Source organism: Loxodonta africana, chromosome 9, assembly GCF_030014295.1.
Source record: "Loxodonta africana isolate mLoxAfr1 chromosome 9, mLoxAfr1.hap2, whole genome shotgun sequence".
Lineage (NCBI taxonomy): Eukaryota > Metazoa > Chordata > Mammalia > Proboscidea > Elephantidae > Loxodonta > Loxodonta africana.
In genome coordinates this window covers 82,536,525-82,559,851 of record NC_087350.1, presented here as the reverse complement: position 1 = coordinate 82,559,851, position 23,327 = coordinate 82,536,525, and the positions used below count along the sequence as shown (strand labels likewise).

General features: G+C 38.2%; 1 protein-coding gene across 7 annotated transcripts in view; it reads left to right on the top strand.

Moving 5' to 3' along the window:
• Positions 1–23,327, top strand: part of UNC13B (unc-13 homolog B) — a 196,617-nt gene that overhangs the window by 37,425 nt on the left and 135,865 nt on the right. For 5 of the 7 annotated variants that reach the window (XM_064291767.1, XM_023545166.2, XM_023545167.2 and 2 more), the window contains exons 2-7: positions 4,373–4,402; positions 5,895–5,994; positions 10,087–10,204; positions 11,608–11,731; positions 15,606–15,679; positions 19,034–19,091. In XM_064291767.1, coding sequence (XP_064147837.1) covers positions 4,373–4,402; positions 5,895–5,994; positions 10,087–10,204; positions 11,608–11,731; positions 15,606–15,679; positions 19,034–19,091 — 504 coding nt within the window. Of the gene's footprint in view, positions 1–4,372; positions 4,403–5,894; positions 5,995–10,086; positions 10,232–11,607; positions 11,732–15,605; positions 15,680–19,033; positions 19,092–23,327 lie in introns of all 7 variants that reach the window. The other 2 variants (XM_064291765.1, XM_023545165.2) reach the window with 1 other exon arrangement.

The following is a 23,327-nucleotide window of genomic DNA, read 5'->3' as shown; positions in this document are numbered from 1 at the left end:
CCCAATTCTCCTATTTTAGCATTAACTCTCTTATCCTCAGTTTTTTAGGTACTTGGTGCACCAGTTCCTGTGTAGTTTGTTGTGTAAATAAATCAAACTGCTTCTCAGTTTTCCCCACTGTTCTCTTGGAAGTGAACTTTCCTGGGTCGGTTAATGTCAGTTATCCATTGGATTTCCAGCTTCCAAAATTTTGTTGCTGTTTTCTCCTCTTTGGCTTACTCTCTCCCATCTTAAAAAAACAAACAAAACAGAAATTTTTATTGTCATTTAATGGGTTTCAGGATGGGTTATAATTAAATGTATGTGTTTAATCTGCCGTATTCCTAGTCTCTATAGTGATTTTTAAAAAAAATTTCAATGACCGTATTTTTTAATTTCCTGAATTTCTTATTGATTCTCTTTCATTCTACTTGTTTCATATTTTCTTATGGATGTTTTTCTTTTTTTTTTAACTGAGGATTTCAAATGTACTTACTTTAATTCATGTTCATATTGCTCTATTGCATTTAATTTGTCTTTTCTTAAGTGTTGATTTTGTTTGTTTTTCTTAGCCTAAGGTTTTCTCATGTGACAGTCATGTCGGCAGTAATATGAGGGCTAAAGGGGGTATGCCCACTGAACACTGGTCCTGGCTCTAAGGCTCTTTGTATTTTATCTTGATTCCTGGGGATCTCAGCCTTCTTTAAAACACGGGAGATACCCGCCTCAGCTCCATCTCCTTCTTAGCCCATATTTCAAGTCCTTTTACTGTCATGAAACCCTGGTGGTGTAGTGGTTAAGAGCTGTGGCTGCTAACCAAAAGGTTGGCAGTTCGAATCCTCCAGGTGCTCCTTGGAAACTCTCTCGGCCGGGGGGTGGGGGGGTTCTGTGCTGTGCTATAGGGTCACTATGAATCAGAATCGACTTGATGGCAACCGGTTTGGGTTTGGTTTACTATCATGGGTATTTTATTTTATTTGGGCTCTAGTTTGTGATGCGAATGATCTTCTTGAAATCTAATGCCCAGAATGTTTCTTGGCTTGATGTTAAAATCCTTTAAGAATTACCTACAAAATTCCGGGGGACCTCATACCACTAAGAAAGAAGCACCGGGAGCAGAGCGTGTCCTTTAGACCTGGGGCTCCTGCGCAGAGAAGCTTCTCATCTAGGGGAAGATTGATGAAAAAGACCTTCCTCCAGAGCCAACAGAGAGAGAAAGGCTTCCCCTGGAGCTGACACACTGAATTTGGACTTTAGCCTACTTTACTGTGAGGAAATAAATTTCTCTTTTTTAAAGCTACCCACTTGTGGTATTTCTGTTACAGCAGCGCTAGATAACTACGACAGAGTTTGGTACTGAGAGAGTGAGGTGCTGCTCTAACAGATACCTAAAATGTGGAAACAGTTTTGAAACTGAATGGATGGAGGAGCAGCAGCCACAAAGGGCCAGCAGCAGCAGAGAACCTGCAGCAGCAGAGAAGCAGCAGTGACAGAACCAGCAGCAGCAGAACCAGGAGACCAAGGCCAGACAGCGCTGGAGCCAACCCAGGGAGTGAGAGAGCTGACTGCCTGTTTGCAAGAGGTTCCTGGTGGAGTGGGTGCCTCTATGCCCTTATCGGTGGAGCTGCTGAGCTTTGGAACACTTGCCCTAGCAGGGCAGATGTGGGTGTGAGGCCCAAGGACCTGAGAGGCCAAGAAACCTAGAAACAGAAGCTGAAGAGATAAGGAACACAGAAGCTGAGCTGCGTCAGTGTCAAAAGATATGGCCATGACCTCAGGGGTTTCAAAGGGTGCAGCACCATGGCCTCTAGTGTTTTTAAGGGTAGAGTTGCCACTCAGATGGAGAGGAGAACGGTGCATCTAAAGCCAAGGGTGCAAAGTTGCTGCCCCAGTGGGCCTGGAAGGTGGAGCTGAAGCCCAGGGCAGAGGGGCCTCCACTAAGAATCCAGAGAGTGTGGCCAATACCTAGAGTCTAGAGTGCAGGGCCGTTGTGTGAATTGTCTCAGAGAACAGATGATTGTTTTCAAAGCTTTGAGGGCTAATGTACTGTGTTCTCCTGACTTGCTTGATGCCTGTTATTCCTTCCTTCCCTCCAGTTTCTCCCATTTGTAATGGAAATGTCTAGCTTGTGCCTGTTCTGCCATTGTACCTTTGGAGGCAGGTACTTGTATTCTAGATTTCACAGATAAAGAGGAATTTTTGGATTTTAGACTTGGAGTTAAGACTTTTGCTGTGATATGATGGGATGAATATGTTTTGTATGTTGCAAGAATGGGACTTTTTGGGGGCCAAAGTGTCGAATGTCATGGATTGAGTTATGTCCCCCCAAAAATGTGTGTATCAATTGGGCTGGGCCCTGATTCCCAATATGGTGTGATTTTCCTATATTTTGTAAATCCTGCCTCTCTGATGTTAATCAGGGAGGATGGGCGGCAGTTGTATTAGTGAGGCAGGATTCAACCTACAGGATTGGATGGTGTCTTGAGGCAATCTCTTGAGATATAAAAGAAACAAGTGAACAGAGAGACAGGAGACCTCAAACCACCAAGAAAGAAGCACCGGGAGCAGAGTGCATCCTTTAGATCCAGGGTTCCTGTGCAGAGAAGCTCCTAGTCTAGGGGAAGATTGACGAAAAAGACCTTCCTCCAAAGCCAGCAGAGAGAGAAAGGCTTCCCCTGGAGCTGACACACTGAATTTGGACTTTAGCCTACTTTACTGTGAGAAAATAAACTTCCTTCTTAAAGCCAAAAAAAAAAAAAAATTATCTACAAAATTCCACCTCCTTTCCATCAGGCTGGTCTCTTTGCAGGCCCATGAACAAACAGTATTTAAGCTTCCTCCATGCTTTTACTCACTTCCTTATCATGAAATCACCTTCCCACTACCTTTCTTACTTATCCAGATTCTGGGAGCTCTTCAAGGCTCATCTCAAAGAATACTTCTCCATGAAGCCTTGTCCTGACTGCTTCATCCTTTATTCATTACTTCATCCTAGATCTCTTTTGGTTCCGTGGTCTACACCAGGGCTTCTTAGCCTTGACACTGTTGAAATTTGGGTCAAATAATTCTTTGCTGTGGGGAGCTGTCTGGTGTACTTATAGCATGTTTAGCAATGTCGCTGGCCTCTACCCATTAAATGCTAGTAATATCACCAGGGAACTTGTTATAAGTATAGATTCTTATGCCCCACACTCTATTGTAAAACACTTGGAGGTTGCGCCAAGCAATCTGTGTTTTAACAAACCCTCCAGATGGTTTTGATGCATAATAAAGTTTGAGATTCGTTGCCTTAGTAGATTCTAAGATTTTTTTTAGGTGAGAACCATTGTTATAATTCTGTTTTTGGCTAGCATAACAGCAAAATTATGTTTATAGATTAGTTAGTAATTGCGAAGCTTAATAATCTTTTAAAGACAGGCCATACAGAGAGACAGGTGTACTTTCTGTACACTTATGAATAAGAATAATTGGGAAAAGGATTTGAACTGACATGATGCTACAAGGGGCAGACCATTGGGAGACACACTCTGATTCAATAAGAAGAAATAAATTTTAGCGGTCAAGTACTGCCTGAAAATGGAGAGGGTCTTGTGAATGACCCACCTCTTGGAAGTGTAAAGCAAGGTTTGGATGTTTGCTGAGGTGAAACTTCAGTTGTGCAGGATAGCAGGTCTGTATCCCTAAGTATCCTTTTTTTAGGCTTTGTGTCTTGGGGCTTCCTTCCCCGCTCCCCCCTTCTCCGCCCAACGGAGTTTAGCCTTAGTCTTCATTGAAGGAGTTTTGGAACTTTTTGGAATTTAGCAGTTTTCCTGGATGTGTGGTCTTTTTGATCTGAGCCCTTTCCTAGGAGCTAGCGCAGCCCCTGTGTGGAATGCTTTCTTGTATACTTCACTTCTTTGGAAACAGACCTCCTGTGATCCCTTGGACATGAGCTCCTCTTAATATCTGCTTATTTCCAGGAAGAAGTTAATTCTTACTCGTTTTAAAACCTTTGTCTAGATCTGGCCTGTTATGCTCTTCTTTTGGCATGAATGAGACTAAGGAAGTTTCTACAGTGGATTTTCAATAAGAAACATTTGTAACTTGAACCTTAGGGAGAGATCAAACATGAAGTTGGTTGCCTGCCCTAGGAGAGATTTAGCTCTCTCTACCTTCTTTTCGGGAGGCTGAAAGAGAGATTTCAGAGTTGAGTGTGAGGTTAGATGGGATGACTTTTAAGGGCCCTTCCAATTTTCTGCCTTTTGAGTGCTGATCAGAAGTCCTAGCCTCTTTTCCCCTTTGAAGATTTAGATTTAATAATCTAACCTTGGCACATAGTAGATGCTGAAGAAATGTTGTTTAAGTAATGAATTTTTAAACATTCTTCATGGTGTCCTTTTTTTTCCTCTTACAGTTAAAAGAGCCAAATTCCAGGGATCACCAGGTAAGGCCAACCTTTTATTATTACATCCTTTCCCCTCAACTTGCTGTGATTTAAAAACAATTTTTAAAAATTTTTATCAGTTGCATTTAATTCATTAATTAAATTTATTAAATTAATTCATCACATTAATTAAATCAATTCATTTAATTCATTAATTAAAAAATTTTTTGTAAAGAAAATCTTTGTTGTGAAACATTAAAGAATAGTAGAAAAGTTAAAAATCTTAACTCTTGGCCAACCCAATTCTATTTCTCATAAGTAATTATTTAGAACTTTTTATATATCTGTTCAGACTTCTGTGTATATACATATATTCACAAATGGATTATGCATAGGATTGTGCAACCTATTTCTCCTCCTCCGCCCCCAACAATACATCATGGAAATCTTTTCTTATATGTGTGTGTATATATTTAGTTCCTACTAGATCAATTAGACTAGTTTTTCCAAACTGCAGTGGGCTATAAAATCAATTTTGTTGTTGTTAGGTGCCATTGGGTTGGTTCTGACTCATAGTGACCCTGTGTACAACAGAACGAAACACTGCCCAGTTCTGTGCTATCCTCACAGTTGTTGCAATGCTCCAGCCTGTTGTTGGCAGCCACTGTGTCAATCCATCTTGTTAAGGGTCTTCCTCTTTTTCGCTGACTCTACTTTACCAAGCATGATGTCCTTCTCCAGGGACTGGTCCCTTGATAACATGTCCAAAGTATGTGAGACGAAGTCTTGCCATTCTTGCTTCTAAGGAGCGTTCTGGCTGTATTTGTTCCAGGACAGATTTGTTTGTTCTTCTGGCAGTCCATGGTATATTCAATATTCTTTGCCAGCACCACAGTTCAAAGGCATCAATTCTTGTTTGGTCTTCTTTATTTGTTGTCCACCTAAAATCAGTGGGTTACAATTAGTATTTTAATGTTGTTGTTTTTAGCTGCTGTTGAGTCAGCCCCCGATTCATGGCGACCCCATGTGTTACAGCATAGAACTGCTCCATAGGCTTTTCTTGACTATAATCTTTATAGAGGCAGTTTGCCAGACCTTTCCTCTGCAGAACTGCTGCGTGGGTTCAAACCTCCAACCTTTAGGTTAGCAGCCAATTCCAAACCACTTGTGCCACCAAGCTTCTAGCATTTTAATAGACAAAATAAATTAGAATAGAAAGTATCAATGTATTACATGTTGTCTTGTTTCATGAAACTTTTAGTTTATGTATGTGTGTGTTTGTGTGTCTACTGGGTCAAATATAAAATATATTTCTTAGAATAACTTGAAAAACATTGTACTGTGTCTTTGAGTGTAGTATGTGTTTTATATATATATATTTTGCAATTCTACTATGCCTAGAAGGGTACCGTATTGTACAATATGTAATTTCATTTTTTTCTTCTACCTGTAAAACTGTCCTTTGAATGTTACTTAATTCCAGGGTCTTTGTGAGATCCGTGTAACAATCTAAGTAATAAATATTACGTCTTTGTTTTGCATTTTCTATAAGATAAATTTAACACATACGTGACCCTGAAAGTACAAAATGTGAAGAGCACAACTGTAGCAGTTCGAGGTGATCAGCCTTCCTGGGAACAAGATTTCATGTTGTAAGTACTGTCCTCTACAGCAGCAGCAGCGTACCTATACGTTCCGTAATCTTTCCAAGGCAATTGTGTTAGATTAAACAGTTAGAGGTTCATGATTCTGTGTTTGTCTAAAATTTATAAGAGGTGTTAACACTGTTAAATATTCTTTTTGAAAACTGCAGAGTTACAGGAACAAGTGAAGTGTGTGGTAGGTGAAATGCATTTGCAATTTTGTTCTCTTGTGGATTTGTAATCTATTCTTAGAGATGACTCATGAATGTGAGTAAACTCCCAATTAATTTATGTGAGTGAAAAATACTATCTAGTAAGATTTCCCAGTGGTCAGAATTAGGATATAGTACAATGTACTTAGCCTGATATTAAACATAATTTAATTTTTCTTTGATTCTCAGAAGACTCTTTGAAAGAGCGTGGTTGTGTTACGTGAGAGAGAGTGTTACGTGTACCTAAGTCATCTGCTTTAGAAGACAAAGAAACCTGTGCTTATAATGCTTTTGCTTCATGGAGTAAAATGTCTGCATTTATCTAATTAACCAAAATGAGTAAACATTATTAGAATTCCTTACACATAACATAAAGTTGAGTATATTATAATTGTAGGTTCTGGCTTGAAAGCTTTATATTTCCTTTCTTTTTTAATTTTAGGAAATTTTTCCTGCTCTAGAAAAGAGGAAATAAGTGTAGAATCTCATTTTGATGTACTAGGCAAACTACTTTGTTTCTCTGAGCACCAGTTTCCTTATCTGTAAAGATTTACTGTACTTATAAGGTTATGCTTGTTTTTTGGGGGGGGAGGGCACAGAGTCAAAGGAGAAAATGTACGTCAAATTGCTTTTCAAGTTTTATAGTGCAGCTCAGAGAGATGTGGGGACAATTGTTATTTTCATGGGCAAACATTTCAATCCCCTGGGCTTCTGATATACTGCTTCATAGGGTAATTATTTAGGAAGCTTTATCGTAATAGTCAAAAGGTAAGTTTATAAGGGCTTGGGCTGAAATGGAAATCCTGGTGCTGTAGTGGTTACGAGTTCAGCTGCTAACCAAAATGTTGGCAGTTCGAATCCACCAGGAGCTCCTTGGAAACCCCATGGGGCAGTTCTACTCTGTCCTATAGGATCGCTCTCAGTTGGAATCGACTCAGTAGCAATCGGTTTGGTTTTGGTTTGGTTTGGGCTTAAATAATAGCAGAGGGGATAGAGAGAAAGGGTGGATAGAAATTGTTAAGGAAATAGAACCAAAAGATTTGTCTTGGATGATTGAGTGGGTAGTGTGATATTCATTAGGATAGGGGTTAAGACAAGAAGATCAGTTATGGGCAAGCTTATATTTGAGGTTTTTACAGGACAGGTTAGAGGAGAGATACACAAAATAGTTAGGAACATTAATCTGGCACTCAGTGATGAAGTCTGGGCTGGAGAAATATTTTGATTAGTGAAGCCATAGGCATAGATGAGAAAGTGTAGGAAAAGAATTTATGGAGTGAGGAAAGGACCTAGGCTAGAGCCTGGAGAGCACCAGCATTTAAGGACAAAGGGGACTAAGAAGGAATGAGCAGAGGTAGACCCAGGAAATAGTAGTGTCCTGGAAGCCAAGGGAGGACTGGACTTTAAGAAAGAGGCCAACAGTGTCACATGTCTCCTGTTTGCCTCTCTCATACCATTGTAAGCCTCATTTATTCCTTCTCTCAGTTATAGTGATGTGAGAGTGAGCCCACTTGCTCTCTTCTTTATACAAAGTCAGCTATGAACTATTTATACAAGTCTCTTCTCATACCTCTTTCCTCCTGTTTCTGCGGTCTGTAACAATCACTTACTGTTATGACTGTGAAACAGTTATCTTCTGCAGCCTCCTCATCAGCATAGCTAGCTGTATTCTTATGTTTATTTTCCATTTTTCCATAACACTTCCCCTCTCAACCCTGCTGTGATATGTGTGAATTTTCTTCCCTGTCTACCACCTGGAGATCCTGTGTGAATTTTGCCCTCTCCCCTTTTACACATGAGTTTTATTAGCTACTTTCAGCCAGTTTTTCTCCATCTTTCTGCTTCTATTCTTTAGTCTTTCTACCTTGTCCTTTTGTCACTAGCAGCTCCAATGCGGGTCTCCTTTTTCCTTCTCCCTGATGTGTTATGAGTTGGAACCGACTTGATGGCAATGGGTTTTTTTAGTTTAATATTCACTTTCGTATTTCTCTATTATTTATCTTTAATATTTCTGTGTCTTATTTCCAGGACTAGATTGTTCATCTCTTAAGGGCGAAGAGAACATCTTCACTTGTTGGTGTGCATTTGCCTAGCCCAGAATCTTTTAAACACTTGTGTTCATATAATTTTAATTGAATTAATTAATAGAAAAAAGAAACTTCTCCAGAACCCTGAGGATGAGGCATAAGCAGAGCTCTCAGACTTCTCCTAGTTGGGCCTGCTGAGCAAACATGGATGAGATGAGAGGCTTCTTATAGAAGACATCCTCATATTTTGGGCCTTACTACCTAGAGGTTTTCCTGAAGAACAGATTTTCTCCTTTATCTGTCCAAGTCAAGCTGTTAAAAACCTCTAGCTACTTTATCTATTACCTTAAGATGCTATTTAGGAGTTGCTTTGGGAATATTTCCCATCCGGGTTCAAATGGATGATGTTTCAGATAGATTTGAGGGTGTTACATATATTTTCCAAGACTAATTGATTAATTAGGCTGAAATGTTGTGACAGAACGCTTAGTTTCCCTACTGTGAATGTGCTAACTTAGCGGCTGGTTTGGTTGCTTACTCTTTGTCTTTGAACAACTCCTCAGATAGTTTGGAAGATTTTAGGGACAGGAACTGGGCTTAAATTATGTATCTCCCCCAAAGTACCAAGCCTTATCTATTATAGGTGCTTAGGAAATATCAATTAAATGAATGAATGAACTCATTAGTGTGTTCTGTGCTCCATTTTATTTACGTAAAAGGAGCAAATTTTCTTTGCTTCCTTTGTTTTCAACATACTGGACATGATTCTGATGGCTGTAATACCACATCCAAAATTTGTGAACCTGAAAACATCTATCTTAATAGTACAACAGAGAAGCCAAGCTTTTTTAAAGCATAAAGTTGGAATTACTTACATGTGATTAATAGCTTTCACTTTCCCAATAATGACATTTTACTTTTTTTTTTTTTTTTGCTGGAATTGGCCTTTTTCATCTTCCTGGACTTTCTTACATTTCCCCTCAAGTAACCTTGTGTTTCAATAAAAAACTTTCTGGAGAAAGTGTTTAGCATTAATATAAGTGTTTGTGTGTTCCATCTTAAGACTGTAGTTATGTTTGCATTAACACTTCCAAGCAGATATTGTGCCATGTATGGTACTACTTTTGCAAAGTGGTTATCTGGCTCTTTCTGGAATGATTTCTTTTCAAATAATTTTTCCAGTTATTATTACATTATTATGTTATCATGTATTTGTGATCACAGTAAATAAATAATCATTATGTTTATCACTGTCCTGTAATAATTATTTTTTTTATAAGTGATAGTGCCTAGTTTAACTGATAATGACTGCTGAGTCCTTCAGGGGCTGAGTGGTATGAACTGGCTCACTCTAGTATCACTCACCTGCCTCTGACTGCATGTTCCCATCAGACTTATATGTTCTCCAAGACCGTTTTGTTTTTGCTTAGACTCCCTTTCATAAATCTTACAAATAGAACTTACCTTTTCCTAGACATTTCCTGTATACAATTCATAGATAAATGTTGGGGCAATATTAACAATAAAGCATATAAAACTATTGCTTAAGGGTGGAGATTTTTAGATACGCAAGCCTGACAGCAATGCTCTTATTGCTTGGCTTCATACTTTGTGCCGTTGCATTGGTCTAACCATGATTGTAGCTCCAAAGAGGAGAGACTGGCCTGACAAAAGCATTTTCTATGGATACCTTATACAGGTTTCTAGAAACCTAAAGAATTGTTGTAGCCTTCTGAAACGTTTTGATTTTCCCTGATAACATGATCCTGGTGAGAAAGTATTCAAGGTTTAGCAAAACAGCAGATGTAGCTGTTTCTTTCATATTATCTGGTTTTCCTTAAAGGATTTTCTTCTTTCCTTAGTGAGATTAGTCGCCTGGACCTGGGTCTAAGTGTGGAGGTATGGAACAAAGGACTGATCTGGGACACAATGGTGGGGACTGTGTGGATTGCACTGAAGACTATTCGCCAGTCGGATGAGGTCAGTCAGTACATTGCCTGTTTGGAGGTATGGTTCTAACCCTTGCTTCTGCTCATCCTAGCTCCACTTCAGCTAGTATTCATCCACGCATCTTAGATTGTTCTGCCTCCTAATTAGAGGGCATGCAGCCAGTCCATTCCTATCTTCACCTAGAGGTTCAGGGGATTTCATTTAAGCCAGGTCTTCTCTGAGCCCTATGACTGACCTCAGATACATCAGAGTACCTCTTCAGTCTTATCAGGTAGACAGCCCCTTCTGAGTACTGTATTTGTGTGTGTGTGTGTGTGAGAGAGAGAGAGAGGGAGGGAGAGTAAGGAAGGGAGTACGTGTGTGTCTGTGTGTGTGTGATGTTGGGTATCTGTGATTTCTGCATTTCTAATTCGCTGCCCCAGAAGGAGTCTCTTCAAAATTCCTTAGCCACGTCGCTGGGTCTCGTTCCCTGCTTGTTTCTTTGAGTCACCAACCCCCAGGACACTGGTTTTAGGCCTTCTTCTACATGTTAACCTAATGAGTTGTGGAACTACCAGGATTGGTATTTGGTATTGACATTCTTTGTATATATTATTTCCAGAAATGAACTCTTAGCCTACTTTCTCAAATCAGACCATAGCTCAGTGTAATTTCCCCATACATACTCACTTCAGGAAGCCCTGGTGGCACAGTGATTAAGTCCTCGGCTACTAACCGAAATGTTGGCGGTTGGAACCCACCAGCAGCTCTGCAGGAGAAAAGAGCTGATGTTCTGCTCCCGTATAGATAACAGCCTGGGAAACCCTATAGGGTAGTTCTACCCTGTCCTATAGGGTTGCTGTAAGTTGGAATTGACATGACGGCACTCAACAACAACAACTCTTACTTTGGACCTGGACAGAATCTATTATATTCCTCTTTTGCTTTAACATGGACTGTGATTTCCTTTCTTTTATTCCTTATTCCATTTCCTTTATCCCTTTTGGTTCCAGCTAACTCTGCTCCCCCAGACAGATGGACAGTTAATTTTCATTGAGGTCCCAGTTCATTCTACTTAACTAGTATCGTTAGTAGCTCTTTACTGATTAGAAGAAGCGACAAATATCATTAAGTGACAGTGTAAATAAGAATTGTGCATACTAAAATTGATCTATGGAGATGCTTAATTTTTGAATTTGGTACTCTGGACATTCTAGGCTCAGTGGGCCTGCGGGGAGCTGAGCACACTGAATCTGTTCTTCCCACCAAAGTGGGAGAAATGAAGCCAAGTGAGGCAGGTGGTGACAGTGGTGTGTTTGCTGCAGTAGTATGTTTGCCTCATCAGGATGTGAATGGCTCTTAGAAGCTCTCAAAAAGGAGAAAAACACCTGGCTCTTAAGCCAAGAATTGAGCCCTGAAAGATTAACATTTAATCTTAGATCTCTGTTTTCTAGGAAGGGCCTGGGGAGTGGTCCACTTTGGAGGCAGAGACATTAATGAAAGATGATGAAATCTGTGGAACTAAAAACCCAACTCCCCATAAAATTCTGCTTGATACAAGATTTGAGTTGCCTTTTGGTGAGTCTATTTGCTTAGGTTTTAAAAACCATTCAATACTTTTTACCATGTTGTTTGAAATTATTTACTGGTTGTTTTACTAATGTGTGTTTTACTCTTCAGTCATCTCCTTTGAGGACATTTTGTCTTCTTCCACTCTATTCTCCATAACACCTGACCCAGGACGTAGTGCAAAGTGGACTCATGAATGTTGCTGGTTAAAGAATGCACACTGAAAGCGTTCCATTCAAGTCATTTAGTTTCCTATGGCTATATATTATAATGATTTCTGAAAATGTCTGCCTGTCAGAGAACATCAATGATTTATTCTTTCTAAAATATTATAACATTTATTATTGTGAAGCCTACATATATGTTATGATTTGTCAATTTAAACATCAAAGTAGCACAGATAAACAGAATAGTAATTTAAAAAATAACTTTAAAAAAATTACAAAGAATACATGCTTATGGTAAAAATTCAAATAGTATGGAAATATATATGAATAAAAAGTTACAAGTTTCTCTTCCCACTTCCTTCAACCTCCTTTGCTTTCCCCAGAAGTAAACCACTATTAACTTTCTTGAGTCTTGATTTAGAAATTTTCTAGAAATTTGGCAAAATTGGTCATGCTGTATATGCTATGTGTGTCGTGATATATACTGTTGAACATATTATTTGAGTATATATCTTGGACATTGTTCCATGTTACACTTTAAGGACTATCTCACTCAGTTGAACAGCTGCCTGTACCATAACTTATCAAAGCAATATTTTATCGATGGACATATAGGTTGTTTCTAGATTTTTTGTTACTACATGATATAATGAACAACTTTGTATATCTGTGCCAATTTATGAGTCTAGGATAACTTTCTAAAAATAGAATTGCTAGGTTAGAGTATATGTGCATTTTTACTTTTCATACATACCACCAAGTAACCTGTCAAAAAGGTTGTACCAGTTTATACTCTTACCAGCTATACCTGAGGTGTGCCTGTTTCTTAACATCTTTGCGAACATTTTTTATTTCCAAATTTTTAAACTTTGCCTGTCCAATTGGTTTAAATGGTATCTTATTTTAGCTTCTATTTAATTTTAATTTTGACTGTTCACATTATTGGTATTCACATAAGCAGTTGTTACTGCTACTGTTCTATGCATTTCAATCTGTTTATATATTGTACCGTATGGTGATTTAAGCAAAAATGACATGATTTTCCGGGTAGCTCAGAAATAACTAAACTTGGCACAGCCTTTATTTCGGAAAAATAGAAAGACCTACTTGTGGGTCTGTAGGCTAAGTTGCAGGCTAAGAGGAAAGGCTTTTGGGCTTTTGCCTGTGGTTTAGTTGCTTATATTGTAAGTGCTGTGTTCTTGGCTATGCTAGTCTGGAATGGAGTTGTTGAGCTGGGTGGGGGAAGGGAGGAAGTGTGCCTTGGTTTATATACCACAGACTCTTGCTGTTCTTACCAAGTTTTAGTAGATTTTCTTTAATAAATGTTTTGTCATTTGCTGTTTGCCTTTAGAGCCATTTCTAGAGACTTTAAATGTTTTTTTTTTTTTTAATTTTTTTTGGATGTAAATGTAAATAATTTGCATCAGTTTTACTGGGGAATGGATCTGCAGAGCTCCTTACACTGTTATGCCAGAAGTCTACCCATCCCTCATTGCATTTTAAATAAGCATTCCTCTATTTCAGCATGCAGCACTTATATTGTGTGTCAAAGGTAGCAGTATAAATTTCTGTCTCGGTTTGCGTTTTTTGAGGACACTTGGCCAGTTTATCTTGAAGTCTCTAGTGTTTTGCTTGGCACATAATGGGTGCTTAATAAATGTTTTTTGAATAAATGTTTAGGTAGAACCTCAGTCAGGTTAAGCTTTTGTTTGATGTGAGTTACATGAGTGTGCTAAGCTTTGACTCCTTGATAAGCCCAGTTGGGGATGTAGTTTTTAGAAACTTAATAAATCGTCCTTCTAAAGGAAGAATTTTAGCTTACAGCATGCCGTATTTTGGCAAAGTAATTTTCCTTTGGACAATTCAGAAACCTGTGAAAATATTAAATTATGTGCCATCATCAAGTGATTACTTTTTTAATATGTTGAAAATTCAGAAAATACAGGTAAGCAAAAAGGAAATAAAAATTTCTTATAATCTCACCAACTGGAGATACTTGTTTTTTACATGTTAGTATATTTCTTTTAGTTTTTTTCTATGCATATATACCTTTTCCCCTATAAAATGGCACTGTACATATTACTTTTTAACTTTCTTTATTCATTAAGTAATTTCATTGTTGTAATATAAATGTTACTCTATAGCATTTTCTGTAGTTGATTTTATGAATGGACAATAATTAAAAAAAATTTACTGAGCAGTTACTGTGTGCCAGTGGGCATATCACTAAGTGTTTATGTATGTTGTTTCATTTAATCCTCATTTCAGTCTTTTGAAGTGGACCCAACCATTTCCATTTTAGAGATGAGGAAACTGGGACACAGTTTATTTAAATATTTTGCCCAAGCTCACATAGCTGGTCACTGGTAAAACCAGGATTTAACCTTGAGTAAAAAAAAAAAAAATTTTTTTTTTTTTTCCTCTGGCTCCAGAGCCTGTGCTTTTAATATGTTTAATCATTCCTCTTGTCAGGTATTTCGTCAGTACAAATTATAGTTTGTACTATTATAAATAGCACTGCAATCTTAAACCTATTTTTTTAGGATGAGGCAGCAGTAAATGTACAACAGGTCAGAAGGGGATACAATGACAATGAAGTTTCCCTTACAAGCCAGTTTCCTTCCTTGGAGGCCGCAACTATTACTACTTTGTTGTGTATCTTTCCAGAGTCAGTCTCTGACTCTGTAGGTGTATATATGTATGTATATATACATAGACATACCCCAACCTCTTTTTAAAACACAAACAGTAGCATACTCTAACACATTCTCTGACCTTTGGGGTTTTCCACTTAAAAATATATCTTGATAAATCACTCTATAGTAGCAGCAGCAGCTCGTCCTCTCCCTCACTCTCCACTTCTTTTTAACTGGTGCATAGTATACCATATAGATGAGGAAGTGATATAGTAGGTTACTTCAAGATTTTGTTGTAAGACTTTGAAATTTTGTTACCAGTTGCTGAAGAGTAATTTGAGGAGAAGGAGCCGAAGGTTGGACAAGAGAGATAAAAGAGAAAGGGCTGTATTTGAGTCTTTCATGTGGACTACTAGAAAGTGGATCTGTTTAAATGTCTCTAAAGTTGATCTGATTAATAATTGCCTCCGCGTTTCTCTTTTGTGCTGAATATATTGGGTGGGTATACTTGATGTTTTTAAAAGATGCGATTTTTTTGGGAAGTTGCTATAGTCAATCTAAATATATAAAACTGAGAAAATACAGTTTTTAAAAGTAATTTATTCATTTATTGACTCGCTCAGCAAATAATTTGAGCACCTGATCTTTTCCAGGGATAAAGACCAATGAGTTTTAAGCATCTCAGTATCCCAGGGCCTAACTTTCCTTGTCAGCTAATCCTTTGGGCTGTTTCGGTCTTGCTGAGGGGAAAGTAATATGGTTCCATAGAAAGAATGTAGTGTTTTTAATCATACTGGCTGTGGTTTGAATCCTGGCACATCTACTTACAAGCTGGGTGACCTTGGCTAGATTATTTAACCTCTCTGAGCTTCAGTTTCCTCATTTGTAAAATAGAACAGTGGGAATAATAGTTTTGGTTTTTGTGAAGATTTGAGATAATGTGGTGGCAAAAACCAAGCCACTAGTAAAATTAATCCACCCTCTTAACTTTGTTCATTTGACTGAATAAAGAATTATCTGCTGATGATTCAACTAATATCTGCTCATGTAGTTTCTTTTTTTTTTTTTTTTTTGTCATAGATATCCCAGAAGAGGAAGCCAGATATTGGACTTACAAATTGGATCAAATCAATACACTGGGAACTGACAATGAGGTAGAAACTGCCTTACTTGCAATATAGAGAGTTGGGGGGAATCTCTAGTGTACTTATATCTTGTCTAGGGAGGTGTTGAAGGCCCAAGAGCTTATTGGCTGCCTGAAGAATGAAAGAATTTAAACTTCATTAAAGAAAAGGGGGCAGCTAGAAGATAGGGGAGCTAGAAGGTTGCATGAAAATTAATTAGAAGGAACTATCTTCCAGTTTTCTTATTTCTTGCACAGTCCCCAAAAGTGGCTGAATTGACAGTAAGCAATCTGGCTCTAGACTGTTGGGAAAGGTACTTGTACCAGGGAATCTATCCTTTTTTGTTATACAAATGAGAAGAAGACATTTTTCATGCTCCCTCCTGGAGTTTTGGATATGTATCCTTATTTGTGTGCTCTTCTCATGACTGGTAGGCTATCACATTGCTTGGTCCTGCTGTCCTAACTTGCCATCTCCAGAGAGGATTATGGTGCAGAGAAGAAAACGCAGTCAACTCAACCTGGGGCATCAGGAACGGGCAATAGAGGAGGATAATTTTTTGTTCTTGTTATTAGTGGTGAAGGGAAAAGATGATAAGGCTGTTTACTTTTGGACATGTTGGCTATTAGAAAATGGGTCTAATTATAATAATAAAATGAAACCTATGTACCTATATCCAAAATTCAATAATTATCAAGATTTTGTCAGACTTCATACAAATAATTTTAAAAACATATTGTAAAATCTTATCCCTCTATTCTATGGTGTCTAACAGTTCCCATACACAGCAGTCTTTTGGGCCCATGAGCACTGAGTCAAGTCTGACTTGGGCATCTATTTCCTTAAAGAGTTAGAACTATTGCATCTTTCCTTCCCTAGAGACTCATTATTTAGGATCAGTTCTTTCCATTTTTTATTTTAATTCGTTCCTATTTTTCTATTACTTCTATTCATTGGTTATATGCTTTAAAAAAAAAAAACCTTTTTATTATAAAATAGAACGTTGATACAGAATACTACATAACTTTTAGCTCCGTGAATTATTATAAGATGAACACCTTTACAACCATCATCCAGGTCAAGAAATAGGACTTTGTCAGCCACCACAGAACCTATCCATGTGCATCATCCCAGTAACAACACCCTCCTTCTCCCTAATATAGCCACTATCCTTAAGTTGGAAACCCTGGTGGTGTAGTGGTTAAGAGGTATGCTGCTAACCATACCACCAGACGCTCCATGAAAACCCTATGCGGCAGCTCCACTCTGTCCTATAGGGTAGAAGTTTGTAGTAATCATTTCCCTGCATTTCTATGGTTTTACCAACCAAGTGACTATCCCTAAAACTACAGTTTAGTATTGTTCTCTTTAAACAGTGTCTTTTAACCTGGTGTTCTCTTTCTCTCTTTGGTATTTTCCTTGCTTTCTGATATGACAAGATGTTCTAGGTTCATCTTAAACATTTCCTGCCCCATTCTCTAAGAATCCCTGGCCTTTTTTAGTGGAAAGTGGTATTTCAGAACCACAATATAGCTCTAGGGATACACAGTACTACTGGACAGACTAGGAAAAAAAAAAAAAAAACATTTATATATGATAAAATACCTCGTGTTCATACTTATATTTTCTATTCAAATTCAGACCTATAGGTTTTACTTCACCGTTTCTGTTTTACATCTGATCGTCTTTCTTCCACACCAAGAAACCCAGTTCTTAAAGAAATAGGGGCTTATAGAATTTGAATATCCCATAATTACTCACTTGTTTTGCCCCACACTACACTAGTAGATACAAGATACTGCAATGCATGCTTAAATATGTGATTTTATTTACTTTTCACATTACCTTAAGAAGTTTTGAACATTTTAGTGATAGGCAACCTTACTAATATTATCATGTTGTTTAAATTGTGCTTCTGACTATTCCCTGTTGGAAATAGTACTAGCAGTATCTACCTCTGATATTTGTACAACGCTTTTTTTGCTTGTAAAATACTTTACATATAAAAGTATTTTTATATTCAAAAAGTGTATTGTATTTTGAATTTACTCACTTGAAATGTCCTTTACCACTACCAGTCTTATGTGAGCCATCGTCAGTTTTTGTCTGGATTATTGCAATAATTAATTTATATCCTCTGTTGTTTCCTACAACTCATCATACACAACAGTTAGAGTGATCTTTGAAAAGTGCAAATCAAGTCATCTCCCCTTCTGGTTTAAAATTCAAAATGGCTTCCCAGCACACTAGAATAAAACTCAAACTCCGTATCATGATTTACAAGCTCTAGAACAAGGCCTGGAACATAGTAGGTACTCAGTAAACATTTGTTCCATTGTGCCATTTGTTGGTAGTTTTAGAGAAGCACTGATTTGCCTCGGATCTCACAGCTTAGTATGTGGCAGAGTTAGGATGCTCAAAACAAATCCAAACCCATTACCATCGAGTCGATTCTGACTCATAGTGACCCTATAGGACAGAGTAGAACTGCCCCATAGAGTTTCCAAGGAGCGCCTGGTGGATTCAAACCGCTGACCTTTTGGTTAGCAGCCACAGCACTTAACCACTATGCTACCAGGGTTTCCAGAGTTAGGATAAGAACCCCAAATCTCATATTTGCAAGTCACTGGGCCAAGTTCTATCTTTCCAGTTCTTCTCCAGTGGGCCCTGAACCAAACTCTTCTCGCTATATTCCATTATCCACATACCTCTGTTCATTTACTTGTGCCTTTCTCTTTTTGTTTTGGATTTCCAAATCCTGCCTGTCTTTAAGACTTGCGCTTAATTCTTTTTCCCCTTATAGACATGTTCTTATGGCTTCAGTACCTGCATTTGTTCTTTTGGTGGGGTGAGTTTGAAAGGGTAGTATATAAGTGGGAAGTCGGAAGGGAACTCTAGTAGGTACGAGATGCTGCAATACATACTTAAGTATGTAATTTTATATACCTCTCATGTTACCTTGTGAGGGAAGAAACACTATTATGTTTTTTAAAGATGAGATAGCAGCCTCAGTTACATCACCCAAATGGGAAAATTGCCTACGCTAGCCACAGGAAACCTCAGAGGACCATGAAATAAATATTCTAAGGCTTCTAAGGCCCAGCCTTCTATAGCTGCCTGGCAGAGCTGGGAGGGTGCCCAGGTGCCCTTGGTCAGAACAGCCTCTCTGCTACTCTGCTTTAGTCTGTCTCATTGGGCCAGTCCTATATCTGATAGTTTGGCCTGTATGTCAGGGTCATACAGGGAAAATAACAGCAGGATGTTCTGTTTCTGTTCAATTAAAAGCTTTACTCGAAATACTTAACCTTTTTACAAGTGGCTGTGATTTTTTTCTTCTTTACCAGGGCCTCTTATTATATATACATTTTTCCTTTCTGCTTCTAGTATTGTATTCAAGAAGAAAGCCAGAGGAAGCTATCACCCACTGCTGCCGCCCAGTGTTGTAAGTGAGAAACTTGTCTCTGAACCTGTTTTCTTTATCGCAGCCTTAGGTGTCAGTTCTCTAAACTTGTCTTATTTTGAGTTGGGAAGGATGGAGATGTGGTGTATGGAAACAGAAAATTTTCCAGAAGCACACCTGTTCAGGCGCACACCTCGAACGACTATCTGCCCATTAGTTTTAGGAGGAGGTCTCTTCGTAATGTATGGCTGTAGGGAGGGCTCATCTTTTTTTCTCCATTTACTAGCTTTTACTCCTGTGGGAAAGATTTTACCCCGTCCCTCCTCATTTACCTGTTACTATTCCTTAAGACTCAGTTTAAATGTCACTGCCTCTGGGAAATCTTTCTGTCATTTCCTCCTTCTCCAAAGTCTAGGTTAGGTGTTTCTCCTGTGTGCTTCTATGCACCCTGCACATAGTTTGTCATATAGCCTATCATGTATTATAACCTATGTATATTTCTTTGCCAGAACATGGCATTTGTTAAAGGCATAGACATTCTTCCATTTTTTATTTCTAGCATTTGGCGTAATACTTGATGCATTGCAAGCCTCAATAAAGTTCGATAAATGATTAACTGAGTGAGAGAACTTGTCATTTCTCCTGTAGTTAATTGTCCAGAACTCACAGATTCTTTCTTATGAGACATGCATTGTTGGTATATTGCTACCTTCTCTTCAGTCTCCCTCAAAACAGCTTGAGGAGATGCTGAAGACTGACTTAGAGTCTGTTTTATTTCACTTTTTTAATCTGGGATGTGTGTGTGTGTATGTTTGTAATGTGCTTCTTTTGTGTTGCTATAGTTTTCTGAATCAAAAACTCAGTCAACTTTAGGTTGAAGGTAGTGGTAATGCTAGTAGTAGCTGTTGTAGCAATACTAGTAATAATAAAAAAAAATAGCAGCTAACATGTACTGAGCTCTTATAGTGTGCTGTGATATTCTGAGAGCTTAAATGTATTTACTGATTTAGTCTTCACAACAGCCCTGTGAGGTAGATCTTATTGTTGTTCCCATTTTCCAGATGTGGAAACTGAGCATTAAGAGGTTGAGTAACTTGCTATAAGTCTCTGTCACGCAGGGAGCAACGGAAAGCCTATGAAAATATTTAGAATACAGTACTAAATTATACTAGAAGATAATGTTAATTAAGGGCTTTATGAAATTGTTGTGAAGGTAAAAGAGAGGGAGGAGCATGTGCTTTGCTCTGAGTTCCCTGGAAGAAGATAGGAATTCTAGTGAAATAAATATATTTAAAAATGAATGAAGTTAGAAATCATATCTTACATCTAATATTATTTTGAGAATTTTCCAATATTGGTTTGCGTCCCTAGAGTAAAAAGTAAGAGATTTCAAAGAATCCTTGCATTTTTCTATACTTATTTAGCACTTATATGTCAGTTCTCCTAGTATCAGCAATAAGTTCTTAGATAATGAGGCAGTAGTGCATAGTGGTTAAGAGGCTTTGGTGCAAGACAGACAGATCTGGTTTCAAATCCCAGCTTCACCACTTATTATCTGTGTAATCTTGAGCAAGTTACTTACTTTCTGTAAGCTTTACTTTTGTCATTTGTAAAATGGAACCTTAGAGTTGTTTAGAGAATAATTTGATATAAAGTACTTAGCACGGCGCCTGGAGCATAGTAAGCAATCAATAAATCATTATTATCATTATCACCACAATATCTCGTACTTCCAGGATTTTTTTTTTAGCAGATTTGATTTTATATACGCATATACGAGAGTGAATATACTTTTTTTTTTTAGGACAGAAACGTTGTTTATTTAGATGTTTCCTCAGCTGAAGGTTGGAGGCAGATAACAAAAGATGCATGCTGCTTTTTTGGCATGCTTACACATCATGTTTGCTTTTTCAGGTCTTATCTATAAGCCAGCCTTTTTCATATTTGAATACATTTTTGCCCCTTAATTTATAGAGATATTCTGAGGCTGTGTCATCTGGTCTGCATATTTGGTATAAATCTCGCTTGAAACAAAGTTATAATGTGAACATTTACCTTAGCCACAAGGCTAAACATAATTAGAAGTTGATGTAGAGGGATAACTAAGTCTATTCCTTTTCCAAACATATCTAAACTTTCTGAAGTATTCAAAGGTCACTCTTCAGTAAGGGTACTGCTACCTGTGTCTTGTCAAACAATGCTGCAGTGCAGTGTTACCACACCAAACAGCCTCACTACTACTAAGTTTTGTAACTTTCTGTTATTTCCAATTTTTATGTATGCGTTGCCCACTCACTGTATTACCAACGACAGTTATTACTGGCTTCGATTGAATCAAAAGTAATTCAGCACCTGGCAAGGGTTTAATGAGATAAGGACACTCACATATATTGCTGTTGTTGTTGTTAGGTGTTGTTTTGTTGGTTCTGACTCATAACAGCCCTATGTACAGCAGAATGAAACACTGCTCAGTTCTGCACCATCCTTACAGTAATTGCTATGTTTGAGCCCACTGTTGGAGCCACTGTGTCAGTCCTTCTCATTGAGGGCTTTCTTCTTTTTCGCCAACTCTCTACTTTACCAAGCATGATGTCCTTCTCCAGGTACTCTTCCCTCCTGACAACATGTCCAAAGTATGTGAGACATAGTCTCGCCATCCTTGCTTCTAAGGAACATTCTGGCTGTACTTCTTCCAAGATAGATTTGTTCATTCTTTTGGCAGTTTATGGTATATTCAATATTCTTTGCCAACACCATAATTCAAAGGGGTCAATTCTTCTTCGGTCTTCCTTATTCGTTGTCTAGCTTTTGCATGCATGTGAGGCGATTGAAAATACCATGGCTTGGGTCAGGCGTACCTTAGTCTTCAAAGTGACGTCTTTGCTTTTTAACACTTCAAGGAGGTCTTTTGCAGCATATTTGTCCAATGCAATGAGTCATTTGATTTCTTGACTGCTGCCTCCATGGGTGTTGATTGTGGATCCAAGTAAAATGAAATCCTTGACAACTTCAATCTTTTCTCTGCTTATCATGATGTTGCTTACTGGTCCAGTTGTGAGGCTTTTTGTTTTCTTTATGCTGAGGTGTAAGCTATAATATTTGATAGTCATCAGTAAGTGCATCAAGTCCTCTTTACTTTTAGCAAGCAAGGTTGTGTCACCTATATAACACAGGTTGTGAATGAGTCTTCCTCCAATCCTGATGCCCTGTTCTTCTTCATATAGTCTAGCTTCTCAGATTATTTGCTCTTCATACAGATTGAGTAAGTATGGTGAAAGGATACAACCCTGGCACACACCTTCCTGACTTTGAACTACGCAGTATCCCCTTGTTCTGTTCGAATGACTGCCTCTTGATCTATGTACAGGTTCCGCATGAGCACAATTAAGTGTTCTGGAATTCCCATTATTTGCAAAAAAAAAAAAAACAACCAAACCCAGTGCCATCGAGTTGATTCCGACTCATAGCGACCCTATAGGACAGAGTAGCTATCCATAATTGTTATGATCCACACGGTCGAATGCCTTTGCATAGTCAGTGAAGCACAGGTAAACAGCTTTCTGGTATATTCTCTGCTTTCAACCAGTATCCATCTGACATTAGCAATGATATCCCTTGTTACACATCCTCTTCTGAATCCAGCTTGAATTTTTGGCAATTCCCTGTTGATACACTGCTGCAACTGCTTTTGAATGCTCTTCGGCAAAATTTTGCTTGTGAGTGATATTAATGATATTGTTTGATAATTTCCACATTCGGTTGGATCACCTTTCTTGGGAATAGGCATAAATATGGATTTTTTCCAGTTGGTTGGCCAAGTAGCTGTCTTCCAAATTTCTTGGCATAGATGAGTGAGTACTTCCAGCTCTGCATCCGTTTGTTGAAACACCTCAATTGGTATTCTGTCAATTCTTGGAGCCTTGTTTTTCACCAATGCCTTCAGTGTAGCTTGAACCTCTTCCTTCAGTACCATCGGTTCCTGATCATATGGTACCTCCTGCAATGGTTGAACATCAACAAATTCTTTTTGGTATAGTGACTCAGTGTATTCTTTTGATGTTTCCCGTGCCATTTGATATCTTCTGAGAATCTTTCAATATTGCAACTTGAGGCTTGAATTTTTTCTTCAGTTCTTTCTGCTTGAGAAATGCTGAGCATATTCTCCCTTTTGGTTTTCTAACTCTAGGTCTTTGCACATTTCATTATCATGCTTTATTTACTTTGTCTTCTTGAGCTACTCTTTGAAATCTTATGTTCAGCTCTTTTACTTCATCATTT